The sequence below is a fragment of the Mobula hypostoma genome, chromosome 26, assembly GCF_963921235.1.
Source record: "Mobula hypostoma chromosome 26, sMobHyp1.1, whole genome shotgun sequence".
NCBI lineage: Eukaryota > Metazoa > Chordata > Chondrichthyes > Myliobatiformes > Myliobatidae > Mobula > Mobula hypostoma.
This window is the reverse complement of record NC_086122.1, coordinates 22,296,527-22,311,207: the sequence shown is the minus strand read 5'-3', so window position 1 is coordinate 22,311,207 and position 14,681 is coordinate 22,296,527. Positions and strand designations below refer to the sequence as shown.

General features: G+C 41.6%; 1 protein-coding gene across 12 annotated transcripts in view; it reads right to left on the bottom strand.

Moving 5' to 3' along the window:
• LOC134338201 (disks large-associated protein 2-like) overlaps positions 1 to 14,681 on the bottom strand; it is a 787,855-nt gene that overhangs the window by 74,017 nt on the left and 699,157 nt on the right. For all 12 annotated transcript variants that reach the window (XM_063033864.1, XM_063033863.1, XM_063033857.1 and 9 more), the window contains one exon: positions 5,631 to 5,851. In XM_063033864.1, coding sequence (XP_062889934.1) covers positions 5,631 to 5,851 — 221 coding nt within the window. The remainder of the gene's footprint in view (positions 1 to 5,630; positions 5,852 to 14,681) is intronic.

The window sequence follows — 14,681 nt, the reverse complement described above, 5'->3', positions numbered from 1 at the left end:
TAAAAACACAAACATGAAGAAAACAGCGGATGCTGGAGTTTCAAGCAACACACATAAAAGTTGCTGGTGAACGCAGCAGACCGGGCAGCATCTATAGGAAGAGGTACAGTTGACGAATGGTCTCGGCCCGAAACATCAACTGTACCTCTTCCTATAGATGCTGCCTGGCCTGCTGCATTCACCAGCAACTTTGATGTGTGACGCTGAGGAGTAGGTTTGAAAGGTGGGGGGAGGGGAGAGAGAAACGCCAAGCGATAGGTGAAACTTGGAGGGGAACGGATGAAGCAACGATCTGGGAAGTTGATTGGTGAAACAGACAGAAGGCTATGGTAGAAAGAAGAAAGGGGGTGAGGGGAGGAGCACTGGGGGGGGGAGATGGATGGGCAAGGGGCAAGGATATAACATGAGAGAGGGACAAGGGGATGGGAAATGGGAGGGGTGGGCGGAGGCATAACTGGAAGTTTGAGAAATCGATGTTCATGCCATCAGGTTGCAGGCTACGCAAATGGAATATAAGGTGTTGTTTCTCTAGCCTAAGTGTGGCCTTATCCCGGCAGTGGAGGAGGCCATGGATGGACATAATGGAATGGAAGGGAAAATGGAATTAACCTGATGATAAACCTGATTCTGATGTGGGTCTCTATTGTGCACTGACAGTGGGAAGGGGGCAGGGAGAGGGGAATCATGGTTGAGAAAAGGGGAAGGAAGAGGGAAGCATCAGAGAGACATTCTGTAATGATTAATAAACCAATTTTTTGGAATCAAATCACCTTACCTGGTGTCTCAGGGCTGGGTGTGCACTACACCAGCCCCTTCTTTGCCACCCCTTCCACGGTGCTCCACCCTTCCATTCCCAACATCCTTTGCTCCCACCAGATTTACAAACTCACTGTCTACTCCATTTCGACATATTCAGTACTGTACAAAAGTCTTAGATTCCCTAGCTACATATACATATGTGCCTAAGACTTTCAAACAGTGTTGTATGCTGTAACTGTGATTGGTAGAGATCATGTCATGGTTTATTTGAACTGGCATATTGGCATTTGCCAAAGATGGATGATTTATACCTTTTACACATAACTACACTCTGTGTTCATTTTATTGGAGAAACCCTGCACCTAATAAAGTGGCCACTGAGTACATTTCTGCTTGTTCATGGTTTTTCTGCTGCTGTAGCCAATCCACTTCAAGGTTCAACGTATTGTTTGTTCATGGATGCTTTCTGTACACCACTGTTGTAATGTGTGGCTATTTGAGTTATTTTTGGCTTCCAGTAAGCTTGAGTCAGTCTGCCCATTCTCCTCTGACTTCTCTCATTAACAAGGTGTTTTGGCCCATGAAATTGCCACTCTAGGGACTGTTATGTGAGTAAATCCCAGCAGCGCCTGAGCTACTCAAACCACCCCATCTGGCACCAGCAATCATTCCACGGTCAAAGTCATTTAGATCACATTTCTTCCCCATTCTGATGTTTGGTCTGAACAACAACATTTCCACATCTGCATACTTTGATGCATTAAGTTGTTGCCGCATGATTAATTAGCTGACTGGATATTTGCATTAACGAGAAGATGTACTTAATAACATGGCCACGGAGTGTAGGTCTCACGATGGATAATACATTTGCAAATATTTACCATTTTAAATGAAATTATATTGGTTACCATGGAAATGTCAGCTTGTAAATTGGAGTGAAACATGCTCGGAATCTTTTAATTCTGTAATCAATCAACACAATAAAAATTAAGACATCTTTAATTGGTTATTATTACTTAGATTTTTTTTACGTTGACTCACTATTCATGGACATCTTTCCACAATGAAAATTACAGGTGGCTGTGCATATTTATGCCTTGTTTAGTAATTTGAAATCCAGACCTAAAGTAAGTTTTGAATAAGTACATTGTTATGCCTGATATTCTCTTGGATTTAATGTTCGAGCACTCCCCTCTCCCAAACAAGTACAATATCAGATGTTTTCATCTATCGCCCAACAACCCAGTCTTATTAAAGCAGAAACCTACTTGAACAATGGGATAATGTCATGACCTTAGGTCATCGGTTGAGTATTCTGAGGGTAGTGACTTGGTCCAACCAAGCAGAGTCCACTGCCAATTAGGCCCACCAGCGCCTTTACTTCTTGAGAAAACTAAAGAAATTTGGCCTGTCTCCTAAAACCCTCACTGATTTTTATAGATGCCCCGTAGAAAGCATTCTTCTAGGGTGCATCACAACCTGGTATGGAAGTTGTCCTGTCCAAGACCGAAAGAAGCTGCAGAAGATCGTGAACACGGCGCAGCACATCACTCAAACCAGTCTTCTGTCCTTGGACTCACTTTACACCGCACGCTGTTGGAGCAGTGCTGCCAGGATAATCAAGGAAACGACCCACCCAGCCAACAAATTTTTTGTCCCTCTTCCCTCCGGGAGAAGGCTCAGGAGCTTGAAGACTCATATGGCCAGATTTGGGAACAGCTTCTTTCCAACTGTGATAAGACTGCTGAACGGATCCTGACCCGGATCTGGGCCATACTCTCCAAATATCTGGACCCGCCTCCGGTTTTTTTGCACTACCTTACTTTCTATTTTTCTATTTTCTATTTATGATTTATAATTTAAATTTTTAATATTTACTATCGATTTGTAATCCAGGGAGCGGGAAGCGCAGAATCAAATATCACTATGATGATTGTAAGTTCTGGTATCAATTGTTCGGTGACAATACGGTATAAAGTATAAAGTAGTGAGTTTTTATGCTATTGGTTTTTTGTGTTCTCTGTTCTCTGTGTTTTATTAATTATAATTAACTGTATTGTTGCGTTTTGGGCCTTTTATGTGTTATTATTAGAGCTACTCTAGTTTACATTTAAGTTCCCATTGTCCTTGATTACTTCCAGTTAATTCTTAGAGACCTTGCAGGTGTCCAATTAAGTATCCTTGGAGTTTTTTCCCTTTTTAGAATAGTTGAGTGTCAGCTGTGGTTTTTATCAGCTGGGCAGAGAGTCTTTCATGCCCTGGAGTGTATTTAAAGGGGCCCTGCCCACCACTTGTTGGCTTGGTCATCCTGTTCCTTCCCTAGTGAAGTTCCGGCCAAGTTTTTTTAAGACCTTGTGAGTTCTACTGCTTTGCTTTATTACTTTAGTTCATGAAATTCCAAGTTTTGTTTAACCCTTCCGAGTTTCTGTCTGATCCTGCACTTGAATCGGAATATGCAGCATGACAAATAATCTTTGACCACAGAATAATGTTTATTGGGAGCAGATGATCATCAGACTATCTCCTATCTTTGTTGATTGTTGATGCAAAACAGCTTTGACGACAACCAGGAGAAGCCCATTCACCCAAACCCGGATCCCAACTCCCTCCTTCATCTCCAGATAAAGGACAAATGTGCATGGCCAGGAAAAAGAAAATACAAATGTTGTGCTTACGCTTACTGTGCCAATATCTTCAGTCACCCAGAGCAGATCATATCTAGAAAGTAAATCCAATAGCACCTGTTTTTCTTGTGCCAATAATACATAAACACGATTTAACTCAGGTCAGATTGTGTTAGCAATCATTTCTGAGTGAGATGTTGTCCATTGGGAAATTGGCTCGGGGATTTTCACACTTAATTTACCCAAGGCATCTGATCTTTCCCCCACGTCACTCAAGTATCGAATGACAATTGCACACACTGCATTTTCCCTCACGTGCAAGATTTTAGGTTCTCTCACAGGTGAAGCAGAAGCATTTTGTCTTGAGGTTGCCAAGGAGATGATTCTAGTCTCAGTTTCCAGTGCTCAGGATATTTGAAAGATCATTTCTGCTTTTGTGTAATACAATTGCATTCATACAATAGATGTCAAGGCTATGATATCTTCTTTGTAGATCTCCCTGCATTTTGTAATGGTGTGACACGTGTGTGATGAGACACAGCCAGGGCAGATGATTGTATAGGGAAGTGGTCTCATACCGAGGAGAGGGCAGTGCCTTTGTTTCCCATGTTTTCCCTCATTTTCCTGGCAGCCTTTTACCTGTGGCTACCTAGGCAGAGATCCTTTAAGATTGAATATCCTTTGCAGTGATTAATGCAGACTTAGCTCGCACTGGGAGCAACACATATCCCCTTTTAACACATGATGGTGGGTGGAAACAACCAGGGAACTGTTTTAAACATAAGCATCTCATGTTCTTGTGCTTGACTAACTTTTTTGCAGGGGATTTATTCAGTACAGCAAAAAGAAGTGAAATCCAGTTTCTAGGGGAATGATTTTTAAACATGAATTGTACCAATCACACTGCTGTATTTCTCTCTTATTTTTTCAGAAGAGTATTAGATTCAATCCTTTCAAATTGGGGTCTACCAACAAACTATCCACCTCCACAATAACAAAATATCAGAATTTGCTGCTTGTTCTGGAAACGAGAAGGCTTTTGAAAACTGTGTTATTTTTATTAAGTACACATTTTATTAGGGAGGCACAAAAGTTATTGTCTCAGCTCAAAGACCGGGGTTAAATCCTGACCTCAGGTGCTATTGGTGCTTTGTCTCTGTTACCACATAGATTTCCTCTGGGTCCTCTCGTTTCCTCCCATATCATAGAAATAAGCTGGTAGGTTAATTGGTTTCTCTAAATTACACCTTAGCATAGGTTAATGCCAAAAAGAATCAATGGAGAGACTACTGGCGCGTGTTACTGATAATAAGCCAATAAGGGGACAGGAAAATAAGGAGAGAGGGAATGAGGCTAAAGGGATTGTTATGCTGGGAGCTAATAGGTACTCAGTGGATTGAGTGGCCTGTATCACTTTGATGTAATATACTGCACTCTAGTAGCTTTGTTTAATAAAACTTTCACTAATAGTTGAATTTGTAAAGAGGCAGACTTGTGCACGAATCAGATTAACTTTTCAGTACAGCTTTTTAAGATTTCACACCAGGTGAAGAAAAGAACGTGGTTATTCACCATGCTTAGTTTTAGCCATTTTCAGCTCTATTAATAATAAATTACCAGAACTTCAATTTAAAATATTACAAAGAATAAAGTGAGAAGAAAATGTAAAAGTAAACAAATACGTTTTACCAAGTAACCCATGGTTTGAAAAAGATTGTATTTTTGTGATTATTTAAAGAATTTTAGTGAAAAATCTGAAATGAAATCTAATAGAGCTCATCATGGCAACAATTTCCCAAAATGTTAACTGACAGTTGTCACTGTGTGCTTATTAACTGGAGGAAACAGCTCACCTGACACAGCGACACACCTATCAGCATCCACAAATCCACATTCTCTGAAAAGGTTGCTGTATAGTAATCTAGTGAAAACCTAGAGACATTTGTTCTGTGTAACCCAAGGAGGTGCTGGGTTAAATGGAAATTTTGTACTTTCCAGTCACTTCAGCTGACTTGCAAAACAGGGGTAATAGATATATCACCTAGCAATCCGCATTATAGATAGATATAAATACCTGCATTTTTATCACATTCACTTCCAATATATTGGCACAGAAAGCTTCAATGATGCTCATCATTTTGTGTGCTGTGTTGGTCAGAAATACATACAATGAAACTAAAAGGGGAAAGAAAATGACACAGAGAAGTGTGGGCACACGAAAGCCAACAGAAGGCTGTGTGGTCTTACTTTGAGCGACTTTTCTCGCTGCCGCTCCCTGCAGTGACTGATTTCAGGTAGTTCTCGTGCTGAGCAGCTCCCTTTGGTGACATCTTTGGGCTTGCATCCGAGTCTCCGCTTTCGTCGTCCCCCATTGCTTTGATGTAGCTGCCGCTGCGCATTCGCCGACAAGGGATTTCCCCGTCCTTGTTTACTCCTGGGTACCCACTACTCCATTCATCCTGAGGCACCTAGACAGCAAAACAGAAGACGGGGGTTACACCTACTGGTGCTCACATTGTTTCTGACTGTAACAGCCATTCTTGGGAAAAGTATAACTGTTCTACTGTGATGGCTTTGAGATCCCTATCCTCAAAAGCCCTAAGCTCAAAAGAAGATTTTGAGCCCCATCTAATATAGCTATCTACTCATACCCTCACTGTAGGAAGATCATACTGTATCCACCTACTCTTCAAAGACTGGCTTACTTCCTGAATGATCTCTATGGTGAACTTCAGCTACCAATACTCACTGCTTGAATGGTCGGACTTCTTCCCTACCGAGGAGGAGAAATGTTCAGCCAAAGAAGTAGCTTACACACAATTTATTTTATTTTAATGATAAATGTTTAAATTTATACAAATTATTCTTAATTCACATTTAACACTCTGATTCCTTAAAGATTTCCAAATTACAAAAGATAAATAAACTACAAAGGATTTTCACTTACAGGTACAGTTCTTATGAGTAGAAGAATATACAAACAAGTTCCCAATGCTGCTGATATTTATACTATTTTCTACTAAATAACATCAGCTGCACGTGATGCTTTCCAGATACCTTTGCTGGGACAAAGTAACTCACATAGATGGTCTTAAAACCTTCTGGCAGCAGAGATCCCAAACACTCGCAGTTAATGACTCAGTTTACACCGCACGCTGTCGGAGAAGTGCTGCCAGGATAATTAAGGACACGACCCACCCAGCCAACAGACTTTTTGTCCCTCTTCCCTCCGGGAGAAGGTTCAGGAGCTTAAAGACTCGTACGGCCAGATTTGGGAACAGCTTCTTTCCAACTGTGATAAGACTGCTGAACGGATCCTGACTCGGATCTGGGCCGTACCCTCCAAATATCCAGACCTGCCTCTCGGTTTTTTTGCACTATTTTACTTCCCCTTTTCTATTTTCTATTTATGATTTATAATTTAAATTTTTAATATTTACTAATTTAACTATTTTTAATATTTTTAGTATTTACTATCCGTAATCCAGGGAGTGCGAAGCGCAGATTCAAATATCGCTGTGATGATTGTACATTCTAGTACTAATTGTTTGGCGACAATAAAGTATAAAGTAGTGCTGTGGGGACTCACCCTCTGAGTACACAACCATCCCAATTTGTAACCATGTTTGATGTGCTTGGCGACATAACCCCACTGTGTGCATCTGGCTGATTCAGACAAAAATTCTCCTTGTCACTTCCTTTTGCAAACCAGACTTCTTAGCAGCCTGTGCCTTTAACTTGAGACTGATCGCTGAAACATAAAGGCTGCACCCAAGGTCAGATTGGGACTTGACCATCTAATATGTGAGGCAAAAGTTCTCCTCTCTCTGTCACTGTTTGTGTTCGCTCTCCCCTTCCCCCTCTCTCCCTCTCCCTGTCTATCTTTATCTCTATCCCCCACTATATATCTCCATCCCTCTCCATCTCCTTCTCTCTCTCTATTCTTCCTCTAATTCCCTCCCTCTTTCTTCCTCTCTCTCCACTTCTATCTATCTCCATCTCTCTCTCTTTCTCCCTCTCTTCCTCTGAGCACATACACATATATTGAACCTATTCTGACTCAAATATCCAACAAAGGGTCTTGGCCCTGCATAAGCTGTGTAACTGCACACAACCAATTAAAGACTCTGTAGTTTTCAGGCACCTTTGCTTTCCCCAGGTCTATATTAATACTGCCTATCAATCAAATTAGTACTTGAGCTGAGGTACAGTGAATTTTATTTAGGCAATGCATAATTTAAAGCAGAAAATGGATTGCACGTTGTCTTCTGTCAATTTGCCCCAGTGGACAGTAGGTTCATTAATTAGTTAAAGAGCTGTAAGTTCAAACTCTACTGAAAACTTGATTAACTAAGCTAGCTCAATGCTCCAGTGCCATAATGAAGGAATGTCATGTCAGTTGTGATTAGTCCCTTAATGAATCTATAAATGACTGTTGATTAAACAAAACCAACGCAAAAAAAAACAAAGGTTGAACAAAATTAATAATCTGTTGTCACAAGAAAGACTGCACTTACTGGAAATCTGGAGCAATTCCACGACTCCTTGTTCACTCTACTCTCCCCTCCAATCCCCCTCCAGCCACTTATCCCCGGAACAGCACCAAGTGGCATCTCTGCACTGGTGAGGCAGGAATAAAGAGTCGATCTTTCGGTCCCAGACCATTCATCAGGAAGTTAAAACTCTTAATATTACAAAGTACTCTGTTCTGCAGTGTTACAACCATGTCGTTCGTTCGTTATGAGCCATGTCGTATGACGTAGGCGATCCTGATCTTTCTATGGCTATGATTGTTCTTGTTACATTTTTCCACAGCAGCGGTTTTCCCTTGCCTTCTTCTGGGCAGTGTCTTTACAAGACGGGTGACTCCAGCCATTATCAGTACTCTTCAGAGATAGTCTGCCAGGCGTCAGTGGTCGCATAACCAGGACTTGTGATGTGCACCAGCTGTTCAGACAGTCACCTGCTCCCATGGCTTCACAACACCCTGATCGGGGGGGTGGGTGGGCTGCGCATTGCCCAAGGGTGACCTGCAGGCTAGCGGAGGGAAGGAGTGCCTTACGCCTCTTAAGCTAGAGACGTACTGTATCTCCACATTGCTACCCAGTTTGCAACCGTGAACAAGAGCACACTGAATGAGAGAATTAGGGTCGTATCGAATGTGGGGAGATGGCAGTACATTGCAGGACTTGCCTGAGAGGGAACATCTACAATCTGGCAGAATGTTCCAAGGGGCTTCACTGAGCAACATCAATCAGAATTTCACACACGTCACATAAGGGCATGTCAGAATTAGAGCAAAAGCTTTAGGAAAGACATAGGCTTGAAGGACCATCTTCTGGGAGGAGAGGGGAGTGACAGAAAGGACTTGTCAAGGGAATTCCAGACACTTTGGACTTGCTGCCTGAGAGTATGGCTTGTAATAGTGGAGCAACTAATTTCAGGAATGATCAGGATTCAGAATTAACTTTACTGAGTTAGGAGTAGAATTCACTGATGGTTGTAAAGCTCCCATGGTCTCCAGACCTAGGCAGGCAGGTGAAAAGGATGTGGAATGTTATGGGAGGAGGTAGGTGGTTGATAAAGATGTGCAAGGTTACAGAGGTAAGGAAGTGGGTGATTAATGCATGGAAGGTTACAGAGGTAGGGAATTGAGTGATTGTTACATGGAAGGTTACAGCGGCAGGGAGGTTGGTGATAAGGATGTGGAAGGTTATGGAGGTAAAAAGATGGGTGATAAGAACCTAGAAGGATTGGTCTTCATAAATGTGATTGGCTGGAAAAATGGTTGTTGATTTTTTAAAAATCTCAGTATAATTGGAAGAGCGGTTTGAATATATTCTTAGACTTCTTCTCCCACCATCCGTTGAGGGAACGAGATTTTCAGATACAAAGAACAGAAGAGAGGATGTTAACATTAGGTCTATGGTTGGGGGTGAAAGAGTGGGCAATGCAAGAGAGTCAGGAGAGCTGTGGAATAATCCAATGTGGAGGCAAAAAAGATTGGGATAAGAAATTCAGCAGCTAATGGACTGAGGCAGGGGCTGGGTGGGGGGAGATGGGCAATATTAAAGAGCTGGAAGCAGTTTGTCTTGGTGATGGATCGAGTAATGTGGTCAGAGACCCAGTCCAGGGTTAAAAAGAATGCCAAGGTTGTGGACAGTTCACTACTGCCTCAACCAGTAAGCAGCGGTTAGGGGAGAGTCAATAGCTTAGGAATGGTGACTGTGTGAAAGGCCTAAGGTAATGGCTTTGTTTTTCCCCCCAAAATTTAACCAGAAGGAATTTCTGTGTGTCCAGTGATGGAATTCAGACAAGGTGAATGGGATTGATGAGGTTGTTCTGAGAGGCAGCAGAGAATTCTCCTTCAGTCAGAAGAAAAATTGTGAAAAAGTTGAAGCAGAGGAGTGCCTGAAAGAGCATGTACGGAGGTAGAGTTATATTGTCAACAGACGCATGGTAGGTGATATACTATTCACTGATGATGTTGCCAAGGGGTTCATGGGCAGGAGATAAAAGATTACCACAGGAAAATGTGAATAAAGAGTTGATATTACAATCAAATCAGCCATAGTTTAGTAAATGATGAAGCAGGCTTGAAAAGCTGAGTGGCTTCCTCCTGTTAATAATTTGTGTATTTTTAATCTTAAAGTTAAACAGTACATGCAGCATGCAGAATTCTCCCAGTTAATCTGGTAATCAATCTAAAATTACAACTGATGGTATCAGTCAGATAAACCCATAATGCATTCATTCATGTGATACCCCATCTCGTAAATCAGTGAATTTTAAAGTGGCCACTGACATTAAAATAGCAGATACTGAGACATCAAACAGTGAATGCTCCACTCCTTCCAGTTGTAGTAGTTATTAATGTTGTGTAATATTAAAGAAATATGGAAAAATAGTGAAATCAAAAGCTCTCTTTAACTTTGGATGTCCTGCATGCCCTGTATGGAGTATGATTTGTGCTTGCATCCTGCTTCTGAAACAGAAGGTCTATTTAAAGTTTATCCTAACATTTCAGTTCTGGACTGATCTGTCAGAGATGTTGTCCTTCAGCTCAGCTGGAGGAAATACTATCTCCTTGGTATTCATTAGAAGCAGTTCTCTTAACTACTACCCAACGTTGGCCAAAGGGCTTGTTCTTGTTCTGTATTGTTCCGTTTCTCCACCAAGGAAGAGTAACTGCTCCTTTAAGCGGATGCTTTCTGTTGCGTACAATCTTGCTGTATACTCAACTACAAAGGATGACCTTGAGGTTTTCGGAGGTCATTAAAAGTGCTTTACCTAACCCATAGTAATTTGGTATTAGTCTTCTGTCTGTCTTGTTGTCAAGTTGGCCCCTAAAAAATCTCATAGAATTATCAAAACTTACAGCACAGGAATATGACATTCTCTGAACTGCTTGTATATTGGCTCTTTAAAAACTACTCAGTTAGTCTTTCACCATTCCCTGTGAATCTTACACCTTCAAGTTTAAATCAAAATCCCCTCTTTTTTTCATGGAAGTTCATTCAGTAGAACAACTAATTAAAAAGAATTTAGTGTCACTGTTCCTTGTGCCTCAAATTTAATAAGGGAGATCCCACATTATTCAAACTTAGCCAACTGAAATGCACAAAATTCCCATAGCCTGGCAGAATATGAATTGATAAATTCTATGGGATAGTTAAATCCATCTGTGTTATTCCTTTCAATGACAAATTTCTCCCCAATTAGATTTCCTGGACTTTTATTATTTTTTAAGACTGGAATCGTCTGCTGCTCAAGCATTACTGAGCTAATGGCGGGAGGAGAGAGAGCAGCGCCGCACGTGCGCAGCCCTCCGGTGAAAAATGATATCGTATCTGTTAAATAGGGGCCGTGGACAATTCTGATTTGGTGGAGACGAACGTGAAAGCACAGAGGAACATCTGGAGAAATTTCTGAAACGCTCGTTCGCTGCTGTCGTTACTGCGCGGTCAGGAATCTTCCGGAGGGAAGGCCTCAAAATCCCCGGCTTTGCCTGCTGTTGGTGACTGAGATTGAGGTCGAATCGTTCGGACAGAGATGGCGCTCAGTACTCGGTGTCGGAGAGCTGAGTCGGAGGCTCGAAGTTTTCGGATGACTCAGAGACGGATTGTGGTCGGGCATGGCAGGGAGAGTTTTTCTTCCTTCTCCCGTCTGCAGACTTTGAACTTTTTACTGTGCTCACGGACTTCTTCATCAAGTTATGGTATTGTTGCACTGTTGTAACCATATGTTATAATTATGTGTTTTTTGTTAATTTTTCAGTCTTGGTCTGTCCTATGTTTTGTGATATCACACCGGAGGAAATATTGTATCATTTCTTATTGCATGCATTACTAAATGACAATAAAAGAGGACTGCGTGTCTTCATAATCTAATCTAATGAAAAGAAAATCAGTTTTCTTGAGATTCTCTTTATAGAAAATAAAATCAGTGCAATCTTCTGGTATCAAGTGATATGCGTTAAATTAGATTAAATTATAATTAATTAGTTTTGCTCTTAATATTTACTGGTCAATATTCCAGCCCCAAATTTTCTCCATTCTAGACTTGAGGTACGGGAGAAGATGGTGCCAGTGAACAACGCGACTAAGGGTGGCATTGTCCAGATAGTTCACAAAACTACTTTTCTTGCGTCTTTATCTTTCAAATGTGGTTCTGCTCCTGTTGGAGCCTGTGATCTGCTGTTTGATAATGTGATTCAGGGCGTTTGAGTGAACTGGTGCCTTGCAGTCTCCGTGAGGCTTTGAGCAATGTGTGCGGCCTGGAGATGGGGTGTCAGCCCTTGATCCATTTCTCGCCAATCTCACTGATTAAAGCATCGAGGAAGGTTGAAATAATCGGGGTGAGCACAGAAGGCAATCAAGTGTTCAGTGCCATTTACTGGCCTCTTTTCACTGTTGCCGGAGGAAGGTGTCTGCATTCAGATGACCCCTGTCTCCGTCGATACTGTCGGAAGATTGTGCCGGAGTTCTGGATCTCAGGCGAGGTTTAATTGACGCGGTTTGTGGATTGGACTCAGCAGTTTACATTATGATGTGTTTCTGGTTTCTGAACACTCCTTTTTTTGGTTGCTGTTTTGGGTGATTTCAAAACGGGGCACCTTGCAGATAACGAAAACTGAGCTGAACTGAATATGCCTGGACTCCTTCTTTAATACTGTGTTTCTCGTTCTTTTTTCTTCTGTTTCCATTTGCGCGACTTGTTCTTTTTTTTTGCGTGTGGGAGAGGGTTTGATGTTTTTATTTGAATGGGCTGTATGGTTTTCTTTGTTTCATGGCTGGCTGTGGTGAAGGCAAATCTCAGGGTTGTGTACTGCATACGTACTTTGATAATAAATGTACTTTTGATTCTTTGAAACTTTGCTTTCTAATAGGCATCACCTCACACTATCCATACCAGATTTTATTTGCTACTTAGAGAGTATTTCCAGCACAATTTCTTTAACATTACAAGTACTGCTCTGAATTGATACCTTCTTAATATTTACAAGCCACAGACTAGACCCCGAGCACATAATACAGGTTGATATCTGTACGTAAATCCCTCTCTGCTCGAGGCTTTCCTCTTTATCATCCTGTTCTGCTTTCAGTCCTTGAACTAATTTACAGTCAGCCACTCTCTGTTAATTTCCTTGAACCACTATCTAAGCTTTGTTAACTGTCTTTGGAAATTCCATTTATTGGAGCAGCTTTGTGAGCCAATTTAGTAACTGGCTGAATGATTTTTCTTTTTGCAAATTTAGAAACAATTTATTTTTTTCTCAGGCAATACTGTGTGTATCTTTTAATTTATGCTCTCTCTGGATGAACATTGACAACCTCTCTACAAAATGCTCTCAAGCATTTTATTGACTAACTGACCTAATCAGTTTTTGATTCATGGTTCATTCTTTTTTGAAGCAACATAGTATATATATTTTTTAATTTCAAGCAGCAACATTGTTTGCAGTATTGTTCTTTCTCATTGTTACATGCACAACGTCGCTTTCTTGTTAAATCTAGTTACATCTGCACCAAAACATAGAAACACTGGTAAAAACAAAAACTTTATTTAACACAGGGGTTCCCAATCCTTTTTATGCCATGGACCAATACCATTAAGCAAGAGGTCTGTGGACCCAGGTTGGGAATGCCTGATTTGACAAATTTTAGGAGCTCAAAATGTGAAACAAACTTTGCAGCTAGAATTCTTTTCTTTTAATTACAGTCACTTTTGTAATATTGGAAATACGGTAGTCTATTTGCACACAGGAAAATTCCACAAACAGAACTATCTTAGCGATCGGATAAATAGTTTATGTGGTGCTGGTCAAGATCACGGGACCAGTAGACCACTTAGATACCCAAACATGGTCGAGCATTCAGTGAGATCATGACTATCTGTGACCTAATTACCTACCATTATTCTATTTCCTGGCTCCAAAGGTAGTCATAGCCGAAGGGTGGTAGTGGGGACGAGCTCCCACTGTTAAACAAATGCTCTTCATGGCGTGTCTCAAACAGCCTCTGACAACCAAGTCCAACTCCTGGCCTTCACGTGTGTCATGGTTCTTATGCCCGGCGGAGCTGTTCTCACTGACAGGAGAAGGGGCAAAGGCGGGCCACTGGTGCCTTAAAACCAGTTGCTCCAGGCAGATGGGGCTCGTTAACCACGGATGGTAGCTCATCTGGGAGAGGGAAAACTCCGATTTCAAACCTCCGCTGCCTTGCGGTTATACCCGCTCACGGGAAAGACTTTGAGAGTAAACCGCGAGGAAAAATCTGGAGTCGGAGTCCCGAAGGCGGCTGACTGCTGTACCCAGCATCGGCATGGCAACTCCTGCGATGCTGCTGGCACCAAACTGCATCGATTTCCGTCATTCCTTTGGACCTGTCGTCAGCATGGAGAGGGGGTCCCACTGCATGGGCAATAGACGGATCTCCATATCAACTCTGCCCTGGCTTGCACCCTAGAGAGGCCACTCCAGCTTCACTCCAGTGACTAACAGAGGCGCAGCACCCATGGTCGACCACGACCGACGGAGGCCACACACACACACACTCTTATTTCCTTAACCCTTAGTTAAGAAAAACCCATTGAACTCAAATTTAAATTGAAAATTGAAATGCCATCAACTGCATTCCAAGGAAGAAAGTTTCAACTTCTAACAGCTCAATGTTTCATAATTTTACCTCTAAGAAGTTTCACTTGATTATTTTATACTGAGTCATAAATATTTTAATTCACTCATTCCTTGACTTTCTAAATTCTAGAGAATACAAACTTGGTTTATGTAACCTCACC